The 26,382-nt window shown below is 55.2% G+C and overlaps 9 protein-coding genes across 9 annotated transcripts; 6 read left to right on the forward strand and 3 right to left on the reverse strand.

Moving 5' to 3' along the window:
- Positions 1 to 1,725: 1,725 nt before the first annotated feature.
- GGS23DRAFT_569066 (uncharacterized protein) lies at positions 1,726 to 2,891 on the reverse strand. The gene is made up of 3 exons (XM_051516436.1): positions 2,349 to 2,891; positions 2,067 to 2,285; positions 1,726 to 1,977 (listed from the first exon to the last, which is right to left on the reverse strand). Exons 1-3 carry the CDS (start codon positions 2,577 to 2,579, stop codon positions 1,972 to 1,974), a joined length of 456 nt encoding a protein of 151 aa, XP_051371990.1. The 5' UTR covers positions 2,580 to 2,891; the 3' UTR covers positions 1,726 to 1,971.
- Positions 2,892 to 3,980: 1,089 nt separating this feature from the next.
- On the forward strand, positions 3,981 to 7,173 carry GGS23DRAFT_609806 (alkali metal cation/H+ antiporter Nha1 C terminus-domain-containing protein; the record flags this gene model as incomplete). Its single annotated transcript, XM_051520293.1, has 2 exons — positions 3,981 to 6,101; positions 6,160 to 7,173. 2 exons carry the CDS (start codon positions 3,981 to 3,983, stop codon positions 6,994 to 6,996), a joined length of 2,958 nt encoding a protein of 985 aa, XP_051371991.1. The 3' UTR covers positions 6,997 to 7,173.
- An 802-nt stretch (positions 7,174 to 7,975) lies between these two features.
- GGS23DRAFT_62805 (mitochondrial import translocase, subunit Tom22) lies at positions 7,976 to 8,932 on the forward strand. Its single transcript, XM_051521161.1, has 3 exons — positions 7,976 to 8,194; positions 8,317 to 8,606; positions 8,726 to 8,932. Exons 1-3 carry the CDS (start codon positions 8,110 to 8,112, stop codon positions 8,816 to 8,818), a joined length of 468 nt encoding a protein of 155 aa, XP_051371992.1. The 5' UTR covers positions 7,976 to 8,109; the 3' UTR covers positions 8,819 to 8,932.
- A 1,417-nt stretch (positions 8,933 to 10,349) lies between these two features.
- On the forward strand, positions 10,350 to 12,027 carry GGS23DRAFT_605295 (putative MFS monocarboxylate transporter; the record flags this gene model as incomplete). Its single annotated transcript, XM_051519731.1, has 5 exons — positions 10,350 to 10,521; positions 10,648 to 10,748; positions 10,831 to 11,123; positions 11,179 to 11,426; positions 11,483 to 12,027. The coding sequence occupies 5 exons, from the start codon at positions 10,350 to 10,352 to the stop codon at positions 12,025 to 12,027; spliced, it is 1,359 nt and encodes a 452-aa protein (XP_051371993.1).
- A 768-nt stretch (positions 12,028 to 12,795) lies between these two features.
- GGS23DRAFT_605296 (uncharacterized protein) lies at positions 12,796 to 15,860 on the reverse strand (the record flags this gene model as incomplete). The annotated part of the gene is made up of 12 exons (XM_051519732.1): positions 12,796 to 12,966; positions 13,018 to 13,387; positions 13,470 to 13,951; positions 14,036 to 14,204; positions 14,365 to 14,662; positions 14,725 to 14,820; positions 14,982 to 15,119; positions 15,229 to 15,340; positions 15,414 to 15,490; positions 15,545 to 15,599; positions 15,694 to 15,722; positions 15,806 to 15,860. The coding sequence occupies 12 exons, from the start codon at positions 15,858 to 15,860 to the stop codon at positions 12,796 to 12,798; spliced, it is 2,052 nt and encodes a 683-aa protein (XP_051371994.1).
- A 923-nt stretch (positions 15,861 to 16,783) lies between these two features.
- GGS23DRAFT_605297 (uncharacterized protein) lies at positions 16,784 to 17,740 on the forward strand (the record flags this gene model as incomplete). Its single annotated transcript, XM_051519733.1, has 4 exons — positions 16,784 to 16,895; positions 16,936 to 17,031; positions 17,081 to 17,368; positions 17,421 to 17,740. 4 exons carry the CDS (start codon positions 16,784 to 16,786, stop codon positions 17,738 to 17,740), a joined length of 816 nt encoding a protein of 271 aa, XP_051371995.1.
- A 1,472-nt stretch (positions 17,741 to 19,212) lies between these two features.
- GGS23DRAFT_605298 (peptidase C14) lies at positions 19,213 to 20,545 on the forward strand (the record flags this gene model as incomplete). The annotated part of the gene is made up of 5 exons (XM_051519734.1): positions 19,213 to 19,492; positions 19,572 to 19,608; positions 19,661 to 19,721; positions 19,813 to 20,292; positions 20,363 to 20,545. 5 exons carry the CDS (start codon positions 19,213 to 19,215, stop codon positions 20,543 to 20,545), a joined length of 1,041 nt encoding a protein of 346 aa, XP_051371996.1.
- A 1,360-nt stretch (positions 20,546 to 21,905) lies between these two features.
- Positions 21,906 to 22,760, forward strand: GGS23DRAFT_597042 (uncharacterized protein; the record flags this gene model as incomplete). Its single annotated transcript, XM_051518562.1, has 2 exons — positions 21,906 to 22,343; positions 22,434 to 22,760. The coding sequence occupies 2 exons, from the start codon at positions 21,906 to 21,908 to the stop codon at positions 22,758 to 22,760; spliced, it is 765 nt and encodes a 254-aa protein (XP_051371997.1).
- A 564-nt stretch (positions 22,761 to 23,324) lies between these two features.
- On the reverse strand, positions 23,325 to 25,469 carry GGS23DRAFT_597043 (pseudouridine synthase; the record flags this gene model as incomplete). The annotated part of the gene is made up of 3 exons (XM_051518563.1): positions 23,325 to 23,502; positions 23,582 to 25,165; positions 25,228 to 25,469. 3 exons carry the CDS (start codon positions 25,467 to 25,469, stop codon positions 23,325 to 23,327), a joined length of 2,004 nt encoding a protein of 667 aa, XP_051371998.1.
- Between the last annotated feature and the right edge of the window lie 913 nt (positions 25,470 to 26,382).

The following is a 26,382-nucleotide window of genomic DNA, read 5'->3' on the forward strand; positions in this document are numbered from 1 at the left end:
TCCGCTGGTCGAGAACACCGCAAAATGACACTCCCAACTTATAGACCGAAACGTTCATTCGTATTCATCCCAGTGCGCCTACTGGAACCTCGCGATTTGAGGGCAGTAACTGCCGACTGCTGTTGAGAAGAGAGGTTGCGAGCAATGAGCTGGCGGGTTTGGAACCATGCGGTACCAGCGTCGGAACTGGCTTGGAACCAAAAGGAAAATGCATAGAGCCCTGCGGCCGTCAGTTACCTACATTGTAACGGATCAACGACGATATTAATGATTGGGCGGGGCCGGCGGTCCAGAAAACGCTACGGCACTCCGAAGCCGCGAGCTAGGATCGGGTGATGCCGAGAGTCAAAATAGCCCGGTGACCTGAGGGCCTGCTGTGTTGCCCATCACATACCCGTCAAAGTGAGTGGCAGGACTATGCAGCAACTCCGCGTGCATCGGTGAGATGAAACGGGATCTAGGTAGAACGTCGGGGCAAGGGCCAGAGAAAGATCAGGTCGGGATCACGGTGAGGTAGCGGCGCGATTCGGAGATACGCCATGTCCGAGAAGGCCAAGCTACGCTGGGCATTGGCACGGTTGCTCTCGACCACTGGGCGAAGACGACAAGCGTCTTGTCGAGTCTTGTTAAAAGCTTGCACAAAGCTTGATGCGATGTCTGCGACCTTGCTCGCACTTGCTCGCACACACGAGAGGGACGGATCTTGTTTGCCAGTGTCTTGTCGCCGACTGCGCCGAGAACGCCGAGTCCACGGCACGCATTAGCCGTGCTGGGCACGCTTGGAGGCGAGGAAGACAGGACGGTTGAAGGCATGCATGGGCAAGATAACGTCAGGTGATTGGGGGGCGAGGGGGCTTCGTAAGAGCCGCCAAGAAGGCTGGATGTCACGTTGGGCGAGGGCGGGAGATTGTCCGATCTTTGTTTTCTCCTCCTTCTCGACCCTCCCACGTCCCTACAACCGTTACGCCACCGCGCACGAGTCAGCCTGGCGACGGTTGAGTGATTTTACTTGCGGGAGAGAACGATGTCATGGGGGGGGGCTTGTTGATGTTGTCGCGACCGATTCGAGGAGGGTCTGGCAAAAGGAAGAAGAATATAAAAAATTTGATGGAGAGATGGAGAGCACAGAAACGAAAGAAACATGGCCCATTTAGCATAAACTCTCGGCGTCAGGTACCTTTGTCGGCATGACAATACGGAGTAACCTCGATGTACCTGGGCCTGAAGCGGGGATGCCGGTCTGGGTTTAGCGTCGCGCTGCTTTAGCATGACCAAGATTGTCCCGGTACGCACGTACCTGCCTGCCTACCGCTTCCTTAAAATATAATTTCCCTGAGTCTACTCTACTACCTTACGTGGTCCCTGGATCCATCCAATAACCTCAGAGGGATTGCTACAGAACCGTGAGAGAATTCGATCACCCGAGGGACTCTGGGCAGACGCGCCTTTCCATATCGGTGAGGGGGCATGTTTCGAGCCAGCTGCCCACGGGTATGGTCGAACTCGCTGAGCCTTAATCGCCCTGATCCCGCCTAGTGCCTCCGTCCGGTCGGTAGAGCTGCATCAGGCAGGCATCTTAACGTCGAGAGGTGGATGTGCTCGTCATGTGGGGTGGCACCTGGGAGCTCGCTCAACACAGATGCTAGGGTAATGAACAGATCCACGGAAGACGGCAAGGCCATTGATAAATCACATCGATATATGTAACATATATATAGCTACCTAGGTATATTTACATATAGAGTATGCCTACCTTGGGTGCCTCTTAGCCTGTCCCACCGACCTTGTTGTCGCGTATGGGCAGCAAGTAAATACCTCTGGTGGGGGACAGTTACCTACCTGGTACCTAGGTAGGTGGGCAGCTGAGTGGTAGGTTCTATGTTACGAAAAGCTGGAGGTACTTTGGATAGAGTCTCCTTCGCTTGCTGCCCGCAACTCGACGGACACGACGTTGACTTTTGTCGGATGCTGCTATTGCTGTTGCTGCTGTCAGCAACTTGCATGCGGGCGTCCACCGAGGTTCGGATCACGTAGGTGCCTAATATCACCCATCTAACCTGACTTACGTCGCATGCAGGCGGTCGGTATTGGGGGTGGGATGACCGCATGGGTGCGGGTACCGGTTCCAGCACTCGGTCTCGGGTAGCCGAGTCGTAGACGTCCATCCCGTCTCGCCCCCTCCCCCATTCACGATTCAGCGTTTTCGAGCATCTATACTCGAAACGCACGGTGACAGTCGCTAGTAGCACGGTGCCTACCCACCTGCTCGAGCACGTCTCGGCTACCTATGTATGGGTAAGCGTGCGTAGACTGATGAATAATTGACATGTGTAGGCGTGTATGCTGACCGGCATAGAGGTAGCTACCGTTGGATATCGATTCGTAATATTCGCGCCCACAGAAAAAAAAACAAAAAGAAAAAAAGAGGCTTGGGACGGAGGCGGCTCTGCGTACATGGTGTGGGTAATGCAATGTGTTGACCGTCGTGTCTCGCTCGCGTTCCTCCGCATTTTCCGGGCACACACATATTTTAGGTCGATTCCTCTCCGCTTGAGACGATCCGCGGCCTCGCAGCACATGTCTGCTTGTAAGACGCCAATTGCGTTCGATTACTGGCTCCGTCCGACCTGGTGTAGGGCGGGAGGACGATGGTTGGTATTGTTCGACGATGAGTTTAGGGGTTGTGCGCAATTATGTAATTTCACCACAGCACCGCATTCTCCACCTCGTCCTCTTCCCCGCTACCTGGGACAAGGTGCTGTGGAATTTGCTGCCCATTTCAAGGGCAGACAGCGATAGTTTTTGTTTTTGTTTTGCACTCGCAGATTCGGTATTATATGATCGTGGGCGACGCACCCGTATGCAGAGGCACTCTCTGCCAGCAAAAGCAGCATCGCTTTCGGGGAGTGCCCGGTACCAGAGAGATACATTCCCTTCTGGAGCCAATTGCAGCCTTTCCCAGCACCCAAGCTCTCCCTGGCTTCTCAGGGGTCCCCTGGACTGCGCCGCCCACCGCAGCGAGCGGTAGCTCGTTAGCACCTGGAAGCGGGTCGCATCAGCTGCCCCCGATAGGGACGTGCTATCATGAGGGTCCAGCTTTTTTTTTGTCTTTCTTTTCCATCTTCTTCTTCATTCCCTTTGGCTTACGTCGTGATTTGTATTACTGTAGGTACCTAACGTGTATGCCTTGTGGGAGAAAGACAGAAGAAAGAAGTACCTGGAGAAGTGGTTATTAATAGTCAAGCTTCCATAGTTACTTAATAATAAAAACAAATGACTTCCCTCCTTTAATCTTGTCTAAACCTTTTTTTTTTTCCTTCCTCCTCCTTCTGTTGTACCCGCAACTTTGTCCGTCTTTTGTCTCGATTTCTTATTTGCCCGCCTTTGCATATTCGTCTGCGTTCTCTTCAACCTTCTCCTCCTCCCGCCCCCTCCCCCCGTCCCCTCGTGGAGCATCTCATCCCACTCCGAGAGACAGCGAGAGCGAAAGCCGCAGACTGAAAGGCCGACCAATCTCGCTCGCCAACGCCAGACCTGCTTCGTGCTGGCGTCGCCACCGGCGCATCACATCCCGCACTGTTATGAGCGCTCAGCACGCGTAAACAAATAATGGTACTTGGGACTCTCGCGAATCTCGCGTCCAGCGGCTACCTCGGTTTTCTGCCCTGCTTGTCTGGGCCTGTTAGATAGCTAGTTCGCCAGGTACTTGGCACGCAATCACCGTCCTGAATGCATCTAGATCAGAAATTCTTCAAGGTCGTGTCCATAAGTTGGGCAGTCTCTAATCCTGCCTTGCCTATTGGGCTCCGTTCGCCATCGGCCGAGACGTCAATATTTGCTCGTTCCTCCGACCAGCGCCCTCCTTAAATCGCGACGTCCCAGGCTGCTTCCTTACCTTCGTCCTCGCCCTTCTCGTCCAGGCCTCCCAACCCGAGTCGTCCCGACCGCCTCTCCTCCCCGGCGTGGCCTGGCGATCAACCATGGCGTGGGATCATCTTTCCATCACTAAGCCCCATCTGGTGTATATCATCTTGGGCGGCTTCACCTCTCTGTTTATGCTGTGCTCCTCGGTCATCAAGGAGCGTATGTACATTGGCGAAGCGACCGTTGCTACGCTGTGCGGTGTCATCTTCGGCCCCCATGGCGCGAATCTGATCAACCCCATGACTTGGGGCAATGTCGACGAAACCACCCTCGAATTCTCTCGGATCGTCTTGGTCGTCCAATGCTTCGCCGTGGGCGTCGAGTTGCCCAAATACTACATGGAAAGGCATTGGAAGTCCGTCATATTCTTGCTGCTTCCCGTCATGACCTTTGGCTGGTTGATCACGAGCTTAATCGTCTGGTGGATGTTCCCGGTGCTCTCGTGGCTCGATAGTTTGGTGATCGCTGCTTGCGTTACGGCTACGGACCCGGTGCTTGCCTCCTCGGTCGTAGGCAAAGGAAAGTTCGCGAAACGGGTTCCGAAGCATCTCAGGGACTTGCTTTCGGCGGAGTCCGGCTGCAACGACGGCATGGCCTTCCCCTTCATCTATCTGGGCGTATACCTGCTCCAAGAGCACTTGAGCGCTCGAGAAACCACCTTCCATTGGCTTGTGTACACCGTTCTCTACGAATGCGTTTTCGGTGCTATTTACGGCTTCCTGGTCGGGTATATCGCGCGACATGGTATCAAGTATGCTGAGAAGCATGACCTGATTGACCGTGAGAGTTTTCTCGTCTTCTACTTCACCCTAGCACTCTTCTGTGCTGGTTCTGGAAGCATCCTAGGTACGGATGACCTGCTAGTCGGGTTTGCTGCCGGGGTTGGGTTTTCAAATGATGGCTGGTTTAGCGAAAAGACGGAGGAATCCCACGTGTCCAACGTTATCGACTTGCTGATCAACTTGGCGTACTTCGTCTACCTCGGCACCATTATTCCTTGGGAGATGTACAACGATCTGTCCATCGGCCTTTCTGCTTGGAGGTTGTCTGTCATGGCTATCTTTGTCATATTGTTCCGTCGGATTCCCGTTATGTTGTTGCTCAAACCAATCATTCCGGACATCAAAACTTGGAGAGAAGCGTTGTTCGCTGGGCATTTCGGTCCGATCGGTGTGGGAGCCATCTTCGTTGCCTTGCTTGCCCGGGCCGAACTGGAAACCGAGCACACCATCCCGCTAGCACAGATTCCGGAGCCCGGTACCGAATTTTATAATGTGATTCTGCTGGTGTGGCCCATCGTCACGTTCATGGTGGTATCTTCTATCCTCGTCCACGGATCCTCGATAGCCGTGTTTACTCTAGGCAAGCGAATCAACACATTGTCTCTCACCATGTCGTTCACCACCGCGCCCGAAGATGGACCCGCGTGGATGAGCCGCCTACCGCGGATCTCGTCACAGTCTCGATCGCAAGCACGAACTATGTCCGACACCGATTATGACGAGATGAAGATGCCAGACTTTCCGCCTGGTACGTTGCCACCGACTGGCATACCTGGGCAATTCTTGCGACGTCAGCGCGAAGAAGAGAACCCAAGTAGAGCAGGAAGCCGTGCGTCATCCCTATCCGGCCGACGTCGGAGTAGAAAGAAGTGGGACGACGGCATCGGGCCGGGAGGGCCGGTGAGTCAGTCAGCCATCTTCCCCAAGCGACGGAGTACTAGCGAACCTCTGGAGGCTATGTCGCCGTCTGACTCTGTGCACCCCGCCTCTCCGAGACAAGAAAGCTCTACCCCGCCGTCGGAAGAACTGCCTGATAAGGGGATGGAGAGGGCAGAGGATAGAATCGAGCAAGCGCCCAAAATCAATCCCGGCCATCCGCAGCCCCCCAGGCAGGAGCGCAATGATATCGAGATATACGAAGAGGGCGATCATGTCATTATCGAAGATCGAGATGGACAAGTGCTTGCTGTAGAGGAAACTGGGCCTCAGCCAACTCCGAACTTGCAAAATATCAAAGAAAAGGCCAAGGCTGAGACGCAGAAGCCCGGTTGGACTTACGAGTCACTCAAGAGAAGCATTGGGAGGTGGCGCGATGAAGAGGCTCAGAAGCGCAAGGAGAAGACTAAAACCGAACGGAAGCATGAGCCCGCAAGAGCATATCAGTACGGTAACACGGTAAGCTCTCTCTGCCATCGCAGGCTATGGACGAGAAGTATGACTAATTGGCGGATAGATCATCGTCGAAGACGAGAACGGAGAAGTGGTGCGAAAATACGACCTGCCCGCCGGCCGCGGCGAGAGTAAAGATTATATCGCTACGAGTTTAAAATACATGGGCATGGGGGGCCTCATGAAACCCTCTGACAAGACAGCTGGCGATGCAGCAGAACCGGAGGCTGCACAGGCTAGTAGCAGCAAGCCCTCGGCCAAGACGAAGACCGGCTGGCCAGGCTTCAATCGTGGCGGCGCTACCGAACACCCAGTAAATGGTGCGGCCGACCCCGTTGAAAATAAAGAGGAAGACGATCGGGGAATCCGGTTTACCATCGGCGGCCATGGACGGCGGATGAATAAAGACGATTTCCTCCACGAGGTGAGGAAATTGGATTCCCGGACGCGTCGCGAGGTTGTCGACCAGTCCACCGCCACGCCGGCGATCAAGTTGACGGCCATGGAAGAGCCTGCGGCCAGTACCCCTCTCGCGCACGCATCCCAACAACCCCAGATTAGCGTAACCAAAGCGAGTGATAGCACGCGAGAGACGAGTACATCTCCCTCCGATTTAGAGTCCGGTCGCGGGCGTAGCACGACCACCGGCGCCGAACAGGCTGCCGACCCCGATGCGGTAGAGACGGCTGCCGAGAAGAGACGACGACTCGCGGCATTTGCTAGCGTCGGAGAGGACTACGAGGCGGGAGAAACGCCGGCTGAGCGGAGGAGAAGAGAGGCGGCTCTCGGCGTGAACAACAACACGGTCGAAGACAGCGACAGCGACGACGATGATACCCCTAGAGTACCGCCTGCCAGACGAGGAATCCGGTTTGCAGATTCCCCGTCCAACAAGGCTTAGCGCACATGCGCACTATTAAAGTTATTGTATTTACGATGACGGGAGATGACGGATTAGCATTATGAGGAGGAGAACTGCATGAGAAAACTTGCGTTTTTTTTGTGTGTGTGTGTGCTTTTTTTAGAGCCGAGGGAGTTGGGTATGTCGTGGCTCATGCCAACACCAACGTCGCATACGCATTCCGTCATAAGGGGGACGCTTAACTATAGAATGATCTGAAAGGATTTTAATGACTATTCTTGACAGGTCGTAGCGATATGGAGCGAGGATACGTGATATCTCCGCGGAGACCGGATCCAGCCCCCTTGGGTAGTATTACGTAGATCGGGAGAGCTACGTAAGGACTGAGGTTGCTCTGCTGCGGGAGCAATGAAAGATGGGATGAAGAGGTTGAATTAACTGACTAGCTAACTAGGAAGGAAATGAATAAAGAAGATGTGAGCTACCTGTATATATATACGTGTCGCGTAAAACGTAGACGCCTACATTCACGCTTTGCGGTATGTAGGCTTATATAGGCTGGTTCAATTACTACGTGACAATACGATAGGGAGCTGGGAACTAGGTTAGGTAAGCGAGCAACCAGTGAAGAAGTAGAGAGCTAGGTATAGGTGGCTCTCTACGTGACAGGTAACTATTCAGAGGCACGGATACGAGAAGGAGGATGGGGCCCTATAGAGGCGGAGGATGCGTAGGTCAGGCGCCCTATCTACGTTGACTCCGTCTAAGGGTCCGGCAGACATAACGTACCTAAGTTCCTATCCACCTACGTACCCTCCAGTCTGTGAGGTAGGATCTGGCAAGCCAATGTGAACTCGTCGTCGTAGTCGTAGTCGTAGTCGTAGTAGTCGTAGTCGTAGTAGTAGTAGTAGCTACCTATGACTTGGAGAAGGGTGCGACGTCACCTGCTTACCTAAGCAGCAAGCATCCCACTTCGACACGTGCCGATAAGAAAATCCATTGTTCGCGCAGATTTTCTTCCCATCGGGTGACTTGCCCAGGCAATTCTCGCAATCGACAACTTCGCACCCGGTTTTCCCGCTTCATAGCAGCAGCTATTCGCAGTGTTAACCACAAAGTATTAGGCAACGTTCGGTCAGACTATTCCCGAAAATGGTCCAGCTCACAGAGGTCGTCGACGAGCACTTCCAAGAGAGCCAGCCGGGGCCCGAGGACGACGACGACTACACAGACACTGGTACGGCGCACGCAAGCTCGCTTCCCTGCCCCCCCTCGCGCGCGCACCACCGCCGCGATTCACCCTATAGGCTAGGGCCTCGACAGTGGTTGGCGGCTTGCTAACCTTGCTATCGCATCTAGAATCGGAGATCTCCAACGACTCCGACTACGACCCCTCCAACGAGACCTTCGCCGAGCGCCTGTATTCCCTCAAAGACATCATTCCTCCCCAGATCCGGGGCGCCGTCACCAGCAAGTTCAGCACGACTACCAGCGCCGTATCATCCGCGCTCTCGTTTGCCGGACGGAGCCTCTGGGTTATCAGCACCAGCGCGCTGATCCTGGGCGTGCCGTGGGCCCTGGCGTGGGCCGAGGAGCAGCAGGTCATGGAGATGGAGAAGGAGATGAAGATGCGCGAGATGGGTGGCGAGGTCGGTGCTCCTTTTGTCCTATACCGCTCCTCCCTCGCCCTCCTCCTTTAATAGCGCGACAACCCGTATATTAGGGGGATGAAACGGCGGCGGCGATAGCTAACCGAGGCTCACAATAGCTCCTTACTGCCGGAAGCAGCAATACTGGCGGCTCGGCGACTGCGCAGCAGGTCGGCTCCGCGCTCGGTAGGGAGGCACAGCCTGCTCTGTAGAACATCTCCTTCGCGACGAACCGACTCAGATTGCTTCTACCCTGGCCCGGCGCTGCGTAATTGCCACGTCGTCTCCGGTCGTGCGCGCACGAAAACCTCGTCCACTGTATCTTTGTACAATACCCCTCAGCTTAACCCCGCCGCGCCGGGAAACCAGATTCGCGTCGATCCGAGACGGCCGTCTCCTGCAGACTTTTCGCTGCCGCTCCGTAGCGCGCACGAGATAGCATGTCTCCGGCTATGGCTGTATCTCGGAAAGGGAGACGGGGGAGGAAATTCTCGACTCATGGCCGTTCGCGCGCAATGAACTTTGCGGTTAACCCTCCGCTGTATCTTTATTACCTAGGTATAATTCGTGTTCATCACGATGGGTGGATAAACTACGGTTGTATGGGGCTTCACGAGACCCCTAGATAAGAATGAGAACACATTAAGAGTAAAGATGCACCGCTCGGCTACCTATGTCATGACTTCTGCTTGTCGTCGTTTCCGGTCTTGTCGTTGACGAGCTGCGGTCCCTCTACCTAGGACGAGCCACTAACTCCTAGTTAACAGATTCATAAAGATATCCAATTGAATTTATAGACATGCACCTTGATACCATAGGCCGCTTCTATATTGGATCTCTGCCAAGCCTGACTATCAAGGCGTTCCACGGCAGAAGAAGTTCGATGTCACCCAAGACCCGATAACCGCAGCACTTCCGCCAGCACCCTAGTTTAGTTTAGCACGCTTTCCCAGCTCTGCGACAGCGAAGCTGTATTTAGCATTGTGCGGCTATATGTACTTCGCAGTCCTACGCTACGGCCAGCCAGAGCGGTGCCGAATCGCCGCTCGCCAGGAGCGCAGCCGAGAGCATGGCGCTGGGCGCGCTCGGGACGGGCCTAGCGGCTGGCAAGCGAGTAAGAGCGAACGAAAGCTGGCGCGGTCCTGAGCGGCTTTAGCCGTGACGCCGCCGGCAGCATCGATTATTTCTCAAATCTCATTACGTATTCGAGCCGGTTTCTACGACACCCCCGCCCACCGACCACGTCCGCGCCGAATTGTTGGGCAATTCGTCTTGGGAGGGTGGAGCGGGGGGAAGACAGGCTCCGTACACGCGATACTGGTGGGTTGGGAGCTGAAGCGGCGGCAGGGCCGGCCGGTGCGTGTACGACACGGCGTTGGCGCCCAGGTTTCGACGCGGCCCGTCTAGCGCGGTTACGCCTTGCTCTACCGCACCCGCCCACGCCCTGCGCTGTCGTGCGCGCGCGGGGGGAGAGAAGAGAAGGGCGCGGCCGATCCCGGCCTAAAGGAATAATACCTAGGAAGAGGGTCTCTCTCCCCACCCGCTAAGTGGAGGCGCGCGCCCGGGTCCCTAGATAAAGCCGTTTTGCAGGTCCTCCTGTAGCTCGTGGGGCCTTCACCGTCGTCTCTCTCGCCTGGAGGAAAGGTTCTTCTCGAAAAAGAAGAATATCAAAAATTGAAGAGAAACGAATACAAGTATCAAGTGTCGCAAAGGGTTTTTTCGTTTTGGTTTTCAGTCCTAGCTATGAGGTCCCAGGAGCGCGGGGCCGAGCCCGACACCGAGTCGGTCGAGCTGGGCGAGGTGGGCGAAGAGCTGCGCCGGGCCTCCGTCTCCGCCTACCCCGAGCCGGACCGTGGCCGGCACGCCTGGCTGTTTTTGTGGATGGGCTGCTTTCTGATGATCGCGCTGACCTGGGGTAAGTTAGCGAGGGATAACTTAGCCATCCTCTGCCCCGCTCCCTGATTATTACTATATCTCGCCTCCTCCACCTCCTCCTCCGCGTCGGCCGCCGCTCGAGATCTGGCTAACCAGGGGGCCTCAGGCTTTCCGTTTTCCTATGGCGTATTCCAGAGCTACTACTCCACCCAACCCCCCTTTTCTAACCATCCCGAGGGGCTGCCGGCGGTCGGCACGACGGCACTGGTAGGTGCGAGGGCTTTACTTGGTTTCTTGCCCGAGACGCCACCCCACCCCCCGAGTCTCTAGTTCTGACGGCGTCTTCTAGGGCGTTATATACCTGTCGTCGCCCCCGACGTTCCTCGTCCTGCAACGCTACCAGAGGTACCGGCGCGCGGCGCTCATCGTCGGGGCAGTGACGACGTGCCTGGCCGTGCTCGCCTCCGCGTTCGCTTCCGAGGTCTGGCACCTCCTGCTAACGCAGGGCGTCCTGTACGGGCTGGGCGCGAGCGTCGCGAACACGGTGACGATCCAGTTCCTTAACGAGTGGTTCGTCGAGCGCAAGGGGCTCGCGTTCGGCATCCAGGAGAGCGGCGCCGGCATGGGCGGCGTCATCATCCCGTACGTGCGCGCCCGCCTCCCCGCCTCCCGCTTCTGTGGCTAACCGCGCCGCCAGTGTCCTCATGACTTGGGGCCTGGAGAAGTACGGGCACCGCACGATGCTGGTCGCCTGGTTCGTCGCCATCTCCCTCTTGTCCGTGCCGTCGATTTACTTCCTCCGCCCCCGCGTCGTGCCCTCCGTCGACGCCGCGGCCGGCGGACTCGGCACCCTAGGCTTCCTAGCCACGCCAATCTTCGCTGTCCTCCAAGCGGGTAACGTTTTCCAAGCGCTGGGGAACTTCTTGCCCGGCATACATCTCCCATGTAAGCCTTGTTTGCGTGCGCCCCTCCGGTAATCTGCCTTCTAAATCGTGCTCCAGCGTTCGCCCAGAGCTTCGGCGCGTCCCCCCTGGACGCCGCGGGAATGCTGTCGCTGTATAACGCGGCCACGGTGATCGGCGCCATCTGCACCGGCTACTTGGTGGATCGCTTCCACGTTTCCGTGTCGCTGTTTCTCCTGTCGCTGGGTGCCGCCGCCGCCGTCTTCCTGGCCTGGGGGTTCGCGGCCGACTTTAGCGCTCTCTGCGCCTTCGCGTTTCTCTACGGCGTGTTCGCCGGAGGCTGGAGCTCGACGTGGGTCGGCATCGGCCTAGAAGTGCAGAAACGCAGTCCCCGCGCCGATCTCGGCCTGCTATGGGGGTTCGCAGCCGCGGCGAGGGGTGTCGGCAGCATCGCCAGCGGCCCTATAAGCGAGAGGCTCATAGCCGACGGGCTCGGCAAGACCGCCTGGTGGCCGAAGAGCTACGGAACGAGCTACGGAATCCTGATACTCTTCAACGGCATCATGCTCGCCTTGGGCGGCGTCGGCTGTGCCGCCCGGGTCTACGAAACCGTGAAGAGGATCAGCCACCGACACGACGAGTAGTCTACTGAAAGATGCGGTATATGAGGTGTTGGCTACTATTCCCCATGTAATTTATAAAGTGGGCTGAAAGCTAATAATACCAGAATCGATCAGTAAGTGAGCTGGCAGGGACTACGCTGCGGGAAAGCTGTCATAAGTTAGAGTCCTGCTTACACACAACGAGAATTACGGTGTTCGTAGAGTAGTGAGGAATGGTCACCAATGTCTTTCTGTCGTGGAAGCTACATAACACTGCACTTCTAAAATTTCGGCATGAAAACACAGTTGTATATATGAATTGTACCGTTTGGATATGTAGGTTTATACAGGTGATGTTTCTCTGCGACATAATTAATATGGTAGACAGTGTAATAGTCTATATTTTCCTGGAACGCAATAGGAAAATCTTGACACTGTATATCAGGGCAACTAAGTTCGAATACTTTCTTCAGCCGTGTAGCTGTTAAATCCGTTCGTTGTTAAAACTTCTGTTGCTAACAAGAAGCCAGTTTCTTATCCGATAAGTTTACGGATGGGGTATCATGGAGTTGAGAGACTAGAGAAAGGGAAAAGCCGAAAGAAAGCTGACGAGTCCTATTATTTTGACTTGCACCCGTCAAACCCGGCTCGCTTCTAAAAGCGCTTCCGAATTTCCTAACGATCTACATATACCATAAAAGACTGGAGAGAGGTTATTTACGACCGATAGGCCTAGGGCAACTCTCCAGAGCACATCTTCAGGCATAACCCAATGAATACGGGTTAGTCTTGGCTGTTGCCACCTAGAAGTTAGTTGAAGAACGGATCGATACCAGGCATGGCGGAGTTGAAAAGATCCATGATGTCAGTGCCGGTAGGAAAGTCGTTATCCATCCCGAATATTCTGTCATTGATGGGGAAGAACAGGGTCTCATCGATTGGCAAAGCGACATCACCGTCGAACACAAGGTTGTCCGTCATCTAGAATACCTTAGTAACAGTGTTCACGGCCACTGGGAAGTTTATGCTCACCTGTGCGGGGTCGAGGCCTAGAGACGAACCAACCCCGGGGGAAATTCTATTCTCGATAGGTCTATGGACCTGGCTAGGTGATTGAAGAGGCATAGATGGCGATTTTGGCTGCACGGATGCGGGCTTGTCGGACGCCGAATTCAAAGCCTCCTCACTCTTTATCGTGTTGACATACTCTCGGGCGATGTGCCCGAATTCGCCAATGAGTGACCCCGGAAGGCTGCCGCCGCTCGCGTACTCGATCCTGCTGAAGTGGCCACCGACCATGTCGAGGAGGGCAAGGTTTGTCGCCGTTCCGGCATGCTTAGGGTTTGTGACGACAAAATCGAACAGGATGAAAAGGGCTACAATCGGAATGCCTGCTATGATCCTGCAGTCAAGAAATAACGCCGATATTAGATTAACAGGGCTTAAGGGCGGAACACAAAGTCGTATAGGTGTCTGGTCCTTACCAAAGCGGCGTACCCGGCTCCACTTCAACGAAAGTCGTCAACTCCAGTACTGACCGTGATGCCTCCATCATAAGTCTCGTACTTTCAATTTGGCGAGCCTGGCTCACTACCTGACTGGTGTTTGCAGCCAGGTTCAATGTCGCCCGGCATAGGCTCAGCCTGAAGCTGTAGTAGAATAGGTGAATGCGGAGAGCTGCTGTTCGTAGCAATGTGCCTTGCATTGCGTGTGTTCGATATGGCTCACCGGGCCTAATGTTCGCCGGTATTGACATGCGCCATCGATCTAACTCGGCTTCGCATTGGTCAATTATAGACATGTAGTACATCTTTGGGTCATCTGCTCCCGCGGCAGAAAATAACGAGGACATGGACCTAGAGAGAAGACGAGAGTATCTCGCAGTGGTAAGAAACCAATCAAGCTCTCCAATGACGGCATCTGGTACGGATGGGACCGGGATTGCGATATCGTGGTCGGTGAACATCTACAACCGTTAATCTTTAGTGCTGGAACGCCATACCGCTAATCATTGACTTAACAAGACGATGGATACGGCAGATAGACATACAGAGTTCCTCCCGAAATGGAAGTTGGATATCTTCTCGACTGTATAGAGAACCCAGAAGGTTTTGTGGTAGGTTGCCCGGGCATTGCCTCGGAGATTCGTGCACCCAAGATTCTGTGCTCTCCTGGTTGCCTCGGACAAGATGAAATGTTCGATCGCGAGACAGGATATACTATAGCACCTGGAGTTAGTGACGGCTCTTCAGCGTTGCAACCATCACAACTGCTTTCTGCGGTGGTAACAGGGAAAATATAGAACGGACGATATTAGGGGTGAACGACGGATGTAAGGCGAAAGGTAGTGTAGGGATTTGTAAGACTTAATACACCTACTTGAGCGAAAATATAGTCATAGCCGTCATAGCCTGAAGAACATCCAAAGAGTCTGGGAGGGCAAGGATATCAGGGAATATAGAGAAAGCCCTGACCAAGAACTGCCAGGCCTTCCCTTTTCCAGACTCAAACTTCCCCCCACCCCTGGCCTGGCATCCCAGGGCGATGATAGCGTAGTATAGGGCGTATAGAGCTTTGTTATGAAGTAAGGGACCAGGGAAATCGGGGCCGAAAGCCAGGGCCTCAAATTCAGTCCGATCAACGAACGGATAGAACGGATGGACCCTCTCAAAGTATACTAGGTCTAGGTTAGACAAACAGAATATATGATGACTAGAGCTACACACAGAGAAAACTGACGCCGTATGTGAGGGTTTACTTCGGCTCTGTCCGAGAATGTTAAAGTATCCTTCTGGTTTCCTTTTAGGCTCCCTAGAGAGCCAGGTGTCACTCCCACTGTGAAAAATTAGCGCTTCTCTCTCGGGATACTTTCTGAATAAGAAACGCTCCGGGAGACAGTATCGCACAGCCATTTCCAGCAGCGTGACCGCCTGCGGAATTTATACTACGAGAGAAAAGGGGGTTAGGGGCGGAGAGGAGTATTCCTTGGGGCTCACCATTGTGATTCAGCCGAGAAGCGATTATGTATGATATTCTTTGAACCAACTTTGTTACCTTATCATTCCGTAACCGGGAGGACAGGTATAACAATCGGTTGTCGGAGAAGAAAGTTAAACTGGTACCGCCCACTACACCTAATTAGTCGTGCATTATCATTATCCCAAGTTAGCAGAGGCCAAACTGAGACATACTGGTAAGTCCAAGTCCCTACGGAGGATCAGTACCAATACACGAGCCAAAGACTTAACATATTTACTTTGACAGCGAACGGGGGCTTATCGTTGGCCGGGTCGTCCGGTCTTCCCGCCCCAGCTAACAGGCGATCAACATAGAGCTCAGGCAACGATGGCCGAGGCTGTTGGGAAGTATCTGCGGGTTAGCAAGGGCAGAGCTCTTCTCCATCTCGACCCTACCTATACCACACACACGCTGACCTTTTCGTTCACCTGGGGAGTAGCGGGGGATTGTCGCCTTGTCGAAGGGGGTGATGTGTAGATGTTGGTGGCTAGTCGGTTGACCCTTTAGTAAGCCGTTCGACCCGGAGGCGGCGCTCACTCACCATTCCGTCTCTGGGGCACCCTTTTGCGGCTAAAGTGACACTGCACTTTACGGCGCTTGACGAGAAAGTATTAGTACGAATTTAGAGCTCGTCCAAGACGCGACACGGCGACGACACGGCGGCGGATTGGGCGGCGGATTGGGACTTACCACGCAATTCTCGCAGGGACCGGGGTACCCTGTATGTACGCCGACTTGAGCCTCTCTCGCGGTACGGAACGTGAATGGTATGTATGTGTGCATTGCCAGCTAGGTAACTTACGGTTACATCGGACCTTTCGCGCCTTGCATGCGTCACAACTTTTGAGAATCTCCATCTTTCTCGTCCAGGCGGGGGCCGGCCGGATTTCAAGAAGCCGAAACAAGAGCAGAGCGACGAAAAAAGAAAAGAAGAGAAAAAGAAAAGCAAGCCAACAGGTAGATGGAGAAGAGAGATGGGAAGAAGATGCATGGGAACGGGATGGGCGGCGATGACGAGACTCCAGCAAAACGAGGACGAGACTAACCAATTGGAGTAGTTCGGCGCCGACACTGCTGGCCCACTCTTATTGGTAGCTGGGTGCAACTCGGCAACTGGGTGTAAACCCGTTTCTCTCTCTCCTCCTCCGGCGCTGGACCCAAATTCCCCCGACTTCGACGCGAAGAAGTGTCTTCTGCATGCCTTCGCTCAAGATCCCTAAAGGTACCCTCGACCGCCGGTCGGGATCTCTTGGCGCGACCTAGGTATCGGTGCACGGCCTCGGCAAGGACACAGACTACCAGAAGGACATTCTCGACGTTCTTTGGCGGGCACCCCTTATCGTCCGGAAATGGATATCGCATAGATGGAGGAAGATCCAGACTCTGGAAAGCTTCGGCGGCTTGGTCAGGAGCGGCGAGATGCTCTTCGTCTTGAGCCGTCCCGGAAGGTAAGCCTCGCCGCCGTCTCTGCCCACCCCTTTTTGAGAAACCCTGGAACTGACCCTTGCGGATGTTAGTGGTGTCTCCACTCTGCTTGAGACCATCGCCGGTAGTTTCCACGGTCTTCACCTCGACGAACATGCTCATATCACACATCAGCGATTGTCGCCATGTATCAAGCCTCGCAACCCGCCCATGACGTTCTTGGCTGATCGCGTAACTATGGGCGTAGTCAGTGAGCACCTATTGCCCACAATTATTGCAGGAGGAGGAGGAAGGTGGGGAAGCCTCTAACAGCCCGTTAATATCTGAGACGAATCTCGATTTTCACAAACAAATCATGGCTTTCTCCCCTCCTGCCAACCCCCACCTCCAGGCATCTTCTCTCCCACAACAACTTCTTACCTTCAGCACCCACCGATCACGGCTGCTGTATCGCCGATTCATTCGACGTCTTCGGGGGAGCCAGCCTTGACGTTGGCGCCCATCTAGATCAGTGTGTCGACGGCGCCGTCGCCGGGCCCACCACCGTCAAGAGGCTCTTTGACGAGATCGACCGCGCTATCGGAGATGTTCTCATTGTCTATGGTAAGTAAAATATACACATACGTGTTGTTCTTTTACTAAGTTTCCCCAGGCGTCTCCGTCCAGCAGTTTGCTGAGATTGATAACGAGAGAGAACAACATGGAAGGCGCTTCCGGCTTCGACGCTTCGAGGCCTCAGGCGAGATCCTCATCATCACTATCCCGACTAGACTACAAGAAGCACTTCACCTTGGGATTTGGCGTAAAACCGACCGCGAAATTCTTCAGATGGGCCTAGAGAACAGTTGGATTTCGACGGGTAGCGCAACGAATCGGGCACTTAGCCACCCAAATGGAGATAGTGGAGAAGGCGATTCGACCGGCGGTCCGAGCCCACAACGTTGAAACTTGGCCAACCTTTGTCATCGAAACGGGGCATTCGGAAACACTAGAGGGCTCGCGAAGAGACATGAGATGGTGGTTTAGAACGTCAAACCACCAGGTCAAGATCATCCTCCTCGCCGGGTTCGACCGCGGCTCAAGGAACATCATTCTCGAGAAGCGGGTAGAGACCCCGGCCCGGCTCAAGCCCACCTGCAGCCAGGTCATTACCATTACGCAGGATCCTGACATTTCCGAGGCGGATCGGTTCAATCCTTCGTCGTACAGCGCCACTAATGGGGCTTCACGACTAGAGTTTGGTCTTTTGTTCTTGCGACAACCAGGCCAGGGAGAAAGCGATGTCGTTATTAACATCCAGGATCTTCGATGATGTGCAGTACGGGTCTGGCAGGTAGTAGAGCATTAGTGTAGTGGTGCGGTGGGACTAGTCCTTGTAGGGTTTCGGATGAGTACTTATATAGGTCTCCCACTTATATGTTCACCATCGTAGTTCAACCTATATTTTTCACTTCTTAACCGCTATAGAGAGCATATGATATTACACTCTTTTATCACCATCCTCGTCGCCGTGCACTTCGTACGAGCCCTGTCCTGGTGACTATGCCTCCGTCCTTCTTCTCTTAGTCAGCTATGATTTTCTTATCCATCTCCCTGAGCAGCGTGCCCACGTTGCTCCCTTTCACTATGCAATCGTCTAATAGTAGTAGTAATAGTATTGCTTAACGCCCGTAAAGACTGCCTCCCGTGGGATACCAGAGCCGTATTCGGGCTAGGGCCGTTTATACCTTTTTGACTACTTATGTCCCTTGGCTGCTTTAAGGATAACACTGGGCTTTCTAGGAACAGGAAGCATATCACATAGGTAGTATCTCCGCTCTTGGTGATATATGTTGACTTGGCACAGATTTCAGCTCTGCCACGTGAGATTCCGGCAGGTTTCCGTACTGTCATTTTATCGGAAAGAGGTGTTACAGTTAGAACATTGTCCCGTCTGCTAAATAACTACAAATAGTCCATATACTATGGATGGCTACAGTGACATGGTACCGCCGCTTGGGGGAAGAGTATGGGGGACTTGGTTGCTATTATACCTAGATCGACAAAGCGACGATCAGATGGCCCCACGCGACTAGGATCCGGACTCGCACTCGAACACTATTACCAAATTCAACACACTCTCTCATGCGAACTATCAATTTAGGACATTGATGACATGCATTGACTTAGAAGGCAACCCGTACCTAGTCTCAACGACACACCCGCTGCTTTCCTCAGTACAGGTTCGTTACGAGAGCGTGTGCAAGTGTAGGCGGGTTTTCAGTCCGTGACAGAACAAGCCTGCTCCATTGTCGTGTTCCAGCATTAGGTTAAGCAACTCTCTCCCATAGCGATTTTCATCCTTCCAAAATCATTTCTGTCAAATTATTAAGGTCGATGCGATACCTCGGTATTGTTTTTATCTGCGCAGTCGGTTCTCCTTCTGAGATCATCGGGAATTCTGCAGACGCAGAGACGTCCGCACGAGTCCCCTATGAAGTGGGAGCCTGCTGCCCCTGTCGGTGTTAATATCCCGTACGGTGCGGCGCGATGCGATGCGGGGAATAATACATCCACCAGCCCTGAGCCTGAGGCCTCCCCTGATTCCGCTGTCACACAGTGATCCATCTGAACGGAACCTGCATGATCTGGTCCGGAGATACCCGCTTAATCCCCATCTTGCTGTTTTAGAGGAGGCATTTAACGACAACTCCGCGCGGCTTGAACTCTGCCTAGATCCGTTGAGGGGACATACATCAAACTCGATCGCTCTTCGGGTAAACCCTCGACGGGTGTTTTCGCATCATGGCGCGTAAGAAGGCCTTGCTCATCGGCATTAACTACTTCGGCACTGAGTACGAGCTCCGTGGTTGCATCAACGATTCCGAAAATATTCGCAATTTCCTTATCGAGGACCGGGGCTTCTCCCCGAGCTCCCGCGACATGGTGATGATGTTGGACACGCCCGAGAACGAGGGCACTCCCTTCTTTCCAACGGCAGCCAATATCCTGGCCGCCATCCAATGGTTGGTGACCCGGAACCAGCCCGGAGACGTCCTCTGGCTGAGCTATTCCGGTCACGGGGGTTCGTTAATCTGTTTCGTTTTCCTCCCCTCTGCCCCCTTTGACTACAGTTAACGAGGGGCGGAATTTTATTCGTTTAGGCCAGGTCAGGAACGACGATGGCGACCGACCGTCGGGGTGAGGATGTAGATGCTATTAGTCTCGCTACATTCTGGCTAATTGCGGTTAGCTTTGACGATACTATCTGTCCCGTGGACTTTCAAGAGAATGGCCAGATCACGAGCGAGATGGTGAGGCCTTACCACGCCTAATATGAGATAGACACCGGCGTCTCCTAATACCTAGAGGATGCGGGGCTAACCGAACCGGCTCGTCGCGCAGCTGCACCGAGCGATCGTCTCGCCGCTGCACCCGGAATGCCGCCTCACCATCTTGTTCGACTGCTGCCATTCGGGCTCGGCGTGCGAGCTGCCTTACGTGTACCGGCCGGACGAGGCGGGCAACGTCAACATGGTCGACACGATCAAGCAGGGCGTGGGGCTGATCCGCGCGGCGGGGGAGCTCCTGGAGGGCGGGTTCTCGCTGTCCAAGCTGGACGACGCCAAGATGCTGCTCGGCGGCGCGACGGACTTCTTCAACGGGCTGCACCACCGCGGAGGCGACGACGTCGACGAGGACGGGCTGGCGCCGGAGCACTTCGAGGAGCACTGGGAGACGGAGGGAAAAGACGTGTGGATGTTCTCCGGCTGCGCCGACAACCAGACGTCGGCCGACACCTCGATCGCCGGCGCGCCCACCGGGGCCATGTCGTGGGCCTTCGTCAGGACGCTGAGAGAAAGCCCGGAGCAGTCGTACATCAACGCGCGTCTCCCGTTGCGAGCACTTACCTACCTACTAGAACCCTGGCTGACCTTGGCCGAAAATGAAACAGATACTCCAGAACACGAGAGAAGAGCTCGCGAAAAAGTACTCCCAGATCCCGCAACTGAGCTGCGGGGGGCGGTACGATCTGGATCAGGTGCTCGCGGTACGTATCCAGAACATGTTGATATATGCTGATATATGTTTGGCAGCTAACGAGGATGGTAGCTCTGATATTCGACAGAGATCATAGATAACTCCGGAAAATGGTTGTTGGGGTGGAGGGGGTGGAGGGTTGGCATCTGGGCATAGAAATACCGATGCTTATAGGTATATACCTACGTATACCTACCTAGGTTAGGTACCTACAGTATACTTACCCCTGCAAACAGCTCTGCCTTCCTTTAATAAACACCTCCGGGGTACATCCTCCACTAAGAGCTCAAGAGCTCGTTTTTATACCATATGCTGTGGTACGTATCCGTAGGTACATTAAGTGGAGGTACCTAAGGTAAAGGCGCCTACGTTTTGACAGGTACCAGATTTGTGTATTAACCTAGGAGGTACCTACCTCTGATACCGCTTTTAAGCAAGAGAGGAGGTACCAAAGAAACAACAGGTAGAGCTCTGCACAGTGGGGTTACCTCCTAATGTACATCTCAAGGCCAACACCAAGTAGTAGGAGGCATAGGTACCTACCTGTACAGGTGTCTACATGTGCCTATTAAATATGATGAAATCAAGCTCTGCTAAAGGCTAGGTTAAGTACCCACCTACAGTATGCGGCAGGTGAAGGTAAGAGTGGAAACTCGCTGTGCAGGAGAAGAGGCCTGTCACGTGACTGATTCCGACGACAACCTTCCTGTGCCATTAACTTCCCCTGGCGATTTTTATTATTAACTGCTGAACAGAAGGACAAAATCACCAACTCTCCCACAAACCTTTTCCTTCTTTTCACTCACGCTCCTTACCCATCGCCGTCACGACGCCCAGGACCTGTATCGTCCCCATCTATCTGTAATTGTCCGTTTTCAGGAAGAAAGACACGCCAAAATGAGTCGACGAGGAGAGCCCAGCAATCTTCTTGGTAAGTCATCCCCTTGCGCCTGCAGGAGTCCAAACGCACCCAGGCGCTTTGCATCCTTTTTCAATTATTCTTTCTTTCTTCTTTTCGGCTTTGCTGCTTCCACTGCTACTGCTGCTGCTGCTGGCGTTGGATATTGGGACGTTCAATTTTGGCAAGGACCAGATCGCAAAGGAGGGACGGTCGTGCTAGGCGTCTCCAGAAGGAGGCCTGGTGTTATGCGCTGGATGGATATGGACATCCTCAACAAGAAGAGCTACCTGATTCCTGCCATCTTGACTCGTCTCCTCGACCCCAGGGAAGCAGTCAGTCGATCACCTCCAGGACAAAGTACCTTTACTGTTGGCAATGGAGCTGGCGACATGACTGTTGTCGCCCGAGTTATGTGGCTATAAATACTCTACTGCTTTTGATGGACTTCCACCACCAACCTTCCATCTTCAACCTCTCCTCCCGTCGTACATTCACCCTCACTACCATCAACATCCCATCCAGCCCCCCCTCCCATCTCACGACCCCTCCACCCATCATGTCCTCTGCCGGTAGCAACCAGCAGTCGTCGCCAGCCTCAGGCGATGGCCGCCAGGGCCCGGCTCCGACCGAGGGCACCCGAGCGGGACCCAGCTCGGGCGCCGGCCGCCAGCGCCAGGAGCCGCTCACGTCCGAGCAGGAGGACGAGATCTGGGGCTTCCTAGAGAACCGCGGCGTGGGCGAGCAGTACGCCGGCTATCCCGCCATCCCGGCCCACGCCCGGGGCGCAGTGCCACGCAGCGAGCAGCAGCCGCGTCCGCAGCCACGGGCTAACCACAGCACCATTCTAGACCGCCACAACCGCACCATCGCGCAGATCCTCACGCGCTTCCGCAACATCATGGCGGCCGCCACCGAGCCTCTGCCGCGCGACGGCCCCATCATCGAGCGCGCGGCCCTCAACCGCTTGACCATGGAGACCGAGACCGCCGCTCTGGTACGTGTGCCTGGATCCCCCCCCCTTTTTTTAACTCTTACCTTCCTACGGCACTGCGCTAACCGAACCCTCCCCCCTCCCTCGCCGCAGATCACCGAGATCGAGGGCCTCCTGGCCATCAGCCGCGAGATCAAGACGCTCTGGATCCGCGGCCCGCTGCACCCGCCGGCCGGCGCCGCGAGCAGCAGCAGCGCCGCCGGCGGCCCCTCGGCCGAGGACATCGACCGCACCGCCGAGCGCGTCACCCACCTCTACGACCAGGTCCTCGCCATGCGCGACGCCGCCATGCGCAAGCAGAGCCGCGCCGCTGCCGTCGCCCGCGAGATGGAGGAAGAGCAGCAGAAGAAGAAGCGCCAGCAGAACCAGGGCCAAGGCCAGGGCCAGGGCGACGGAGCTGCCCCGTCCAAGTCGGGTTGAGTGGCCCCGTAGCTAGAGGACCGCCCGCGCGAGACGTAGGAATGATTGACTACCCTCGCGGCTCTGGGTCCTGTACTACGTCGCCTGCTCCGCTCGTTTTTTCCTCTTCTCTCCTTTTCCTTGCTCCTCTCACGTCTCAGTTACATTTGCATCACGGGGGGAAAGGGTCCGCACAGACAGACGTACGTACACAGAGGTACGCACACATATGGCGTTCGGGGATTGCATTGTGGCCGCACGTTACTTGCGACCAGGAAAAAGGTGGGACGGGAGGGTCAACCTTGATGATACCACGCCGCGCTAGACCGGGACCTAGAGTGGGTTCTCTCGACGACACGATTCCCGTACTTAATGATAGGCTAGTTACCATCTAATTCGCTAGCTTTACGACAATCCCCTATTTTCGCCGTGTACGTGATGCAAGCTTGCATTTGACTGCGTAAAGTACGATAGTGTGCATCCCCTTATCACATAAGGACCCGGAGTAGATACGTATGTGCGTTTGTGAGATGTGGAAGCCTTCCAGGCTATTCGCCAGGCGAATACTATGAAAGTGACGACTCGCTAGCCCTCGTTCCCCGCCGGGTCTTGCTCTTCGTCTCCCGACTCGTTGTCCTCGAGCCCCTCGGGGACGGCCTCCATCGGGCCGGCCCTCGTCTGGGCCGCGTCTAGGCCGCCCGCCGTGACCCAGAGGAAGTAGGCCGACTTGTAGTGGTCGATCTGGTGGAAGAAGGTGTGGAAGCTAGGGGGCTGTTAGTCCTCCGGACATGGTGCGACGCCCCCCGGAGAGGGGGATCTATAAGTAGGGGGTTTTCGCTTACGAGTTCTCCTTCTCCTCGAGCTCGAAGATGCGGCGGTAGATGTGCGCGTCCTTGAACGCCTGGATCTCGGCCTCGTGGGCGGCGAAGTCGAGCTCGGCGAGGTTGTACTGCTCGCGGGCGCGGCGGTTGTAGTTCTCGAACACGGGCCGCTCGAGCAGCAGGCCGAGGCTCGGGGCCTTGGGGATGCTGATGCGCGCGGCCGAGTAGCTCTCGTCGACGCGCGCGAGCGGCGTCGCGCACCGCGTCACCAGCACCGCCATCCCCACCATCTTGCGGATCTGGTGCATCATGAACGACTGCCCGTGCACCTTGAGCGACAGCCACTCGGTGTCGTTGATCTGGATCGGCTCCCGGCTCGCCACGAAGGACTTGATCGTCCGCCGCGCCGACGGGTCCCCGTGCGCTTTCTGGATCGTGTAGTTGTGGAAGTTCTTCGTCCCCGTGTACCGGTCCAGCGCATCTTGAAGCTGTGACAGTCTCTCCGGCGTGACGCGGTAGCGTCGCTTGGCCGCGACATAGGTAGCCTTGATCTGCCTAAGGGCGCGTTCTACAGGGTGCAACTCCCTCGGCTTGGTTGGCTCCACGTCCGGCGTTTCTATCGGTCTAGAAATTGCGGCATCCGTCGGCTCAGGTATCTGTCCTGCCGTGGCGGCCGAGTCCTCTCCGGTGGAGGCCGGCTCCCCGTCAGACGCGTCAGTTGGGTTGCCTTCAGGTTTAGTATCGGGTATCTCTTCCTCCGTCTCCGTAGGCTTGTCGGTGGGTTCCCCATCTAAAGGCCCGGGCTCGAGATCGGCCTCGGGCTTGGATGTCTCCCCTGTGTTGAAGGTCGTATTGCCGGTTACGAAGTCCGCCACGTGCATGCGCCGCATGACGGTCTCCCGAATGTCGGGATCCAAGGCGTCCAAGATTGGACGGATTTCGTTCTTCTCCACCTCCTCCCAGTAGTCCTTGACGTCGCTCAGCCGTTTCGCATATTCATCTTCGACGCCCTTCTCTTTAACAGACTCCAGAACCTTCTTGCCTAGATAGCTTTCGGGATGGGGAGGCAGGAGGCAGTAGCTGGGCATCAAGTACTCGTACCACCTCGAGTCGCAAGACTGGTAGCAGCTGAAGGCGTTGTTCGTCCGCTGGATGCCCCAGACACGAATCTGCGGCGGCAACTCGTCGTTGATTCTCTTCACTAGACCCGAGTCCTCCACGATCAGCTTCAGAGAGATCATGTTTCCGGCAGCATGGACCCCCTTATCCGTCCTCGCACACCGCACGAAGCTGGACTTCCTCGGGTCGTCGGCATTCGCTTTAGAGATGGCCTTCGCGGCGACCAGCGCGGCGAAAAGGTCGCCTTCGATCGTCTTCTCCCGGTGATTGATCTGTAGGCCATGATACCCCGTGCCGGCATAGCCAATCAGAACGGCGACCTTGCGTTTCGGCCGGCGCTCCTCGGCGGCGATCTCCTCCTCGGGGAACTGGATGCTCATATAACTAGGCTCGGGTTGTCTGCCGGAGTTCTTATCCTCGTCGAGCCTCCTACGCTTCCGTTCCTGCCACTCGTAGGTTCGCGGTCGCTTGTCTGACGGATCACGGCTGCGGGTTAGTTAGCGAGCTTCGATCCCCAGCGCCAGCCAAGTAGGAGCAGTATAACTCACTGGTCTCCGCCACGGTGGGAGTCCTTGCGCTTAGTGTCTCGTCCTTTGCGGCGGCCATTGGCGTCGAGTCTACGGTGCTGCTTGTTGCGGCCATCATGGCGGCCACGCCCCTCTCCTGCGTCTGCCGTCGGTTCCGCAATTGCTGGTGCATCGGAGGGATTCTTGGACAGATTGCCCTTGGGTTCAGATGTCGACGGAACATTGCCGTTCGGCTCGCCACGCACACCATCTTCGGCTACCATGTTGAAGCACGGTGGTGATTTCGCATTACTGCCGGGGCGGAGACTGGAGTTTGTACTATAGGTAGGTAAGGGAAGAGAAAAAAGTCGCCTAAGCCCACCCCACTTGTCTGCTGTTGCGATCCTGCTGCGAACGGGGGGGTGGTACTCACCAGCTGCCATCAGCTGTTCTAGCTCAATTACCCACCGATGCCGGCTGTGGCCACTACTGCGTAGGGGTACCTACCTAACTTTGGTAGGTACCTACCTTGTACCAATGTCCCACTTATACCGCACAGCCACGCTATAGTATTGCTGGCCTTCCCTGTGAAAGGTGGCTGGTTTGAGCTCATACAGCACCTTTTTATTATATACATCCAAGCTATTTCTATGCTATTGCTACGACATATAGATTGCTACAGTGCCATTCGCGTAAAGATGCCTGTATTATAGCTACAATCTCGATAACCCCAGCCAAGTCGTGCGGTAGGCTATGGCGGTGCGCTCTGTCGAGCTGACTGGCCAGTGCTGTTCGATCCGAGAATGAGAAACCGTTCTTGATGGTGGTAGCGAAATTATCGTTCGCGGACAGTCGCGTACATATGTATTCTAGGGTGCGCTCAGTCCGCGCAGGGGGCTATTGCGCAGCACGCGATGATATGGAGATACCGGTCGTGACGGTTTACAGGGGTGATCGACCCCTTCGAAGGTGATCTCCCGGCACTTCCTGCCCCTTATCCCTTGCCAAGGTTGGCTGTGCGCGTGAAGGATCCCCCAATTGGGCCACTATGGTTTTGCCGTGGAGTTCTTCAGGGACCACGCTCCTCTCCCTTGGGACAGGTGTCCGCCCCAGAAGCTCAGAACAGCTTCTTACCCGTCGGGATCAGCTACCAGCGGGTCCGCCTCGAGAGGCTGGTATAGTTGGGGGACGGGTGCG

Source organism: Durotheca rogersii, assembly GCF_024521655.1.
Source record: "Durotheca rogersii strain YMJ 92031201 chromosome Unknown GGS23scaffold_10, whole genome shotgun sequence".
Classification (NCBI taxonomy): domain Eukaryota; kingdom Fungi; phylum Ascomycota; class Sordariomycetes; order Xylariales; family Xylariaceae; genus Durotheca; species Durotheca rogersii.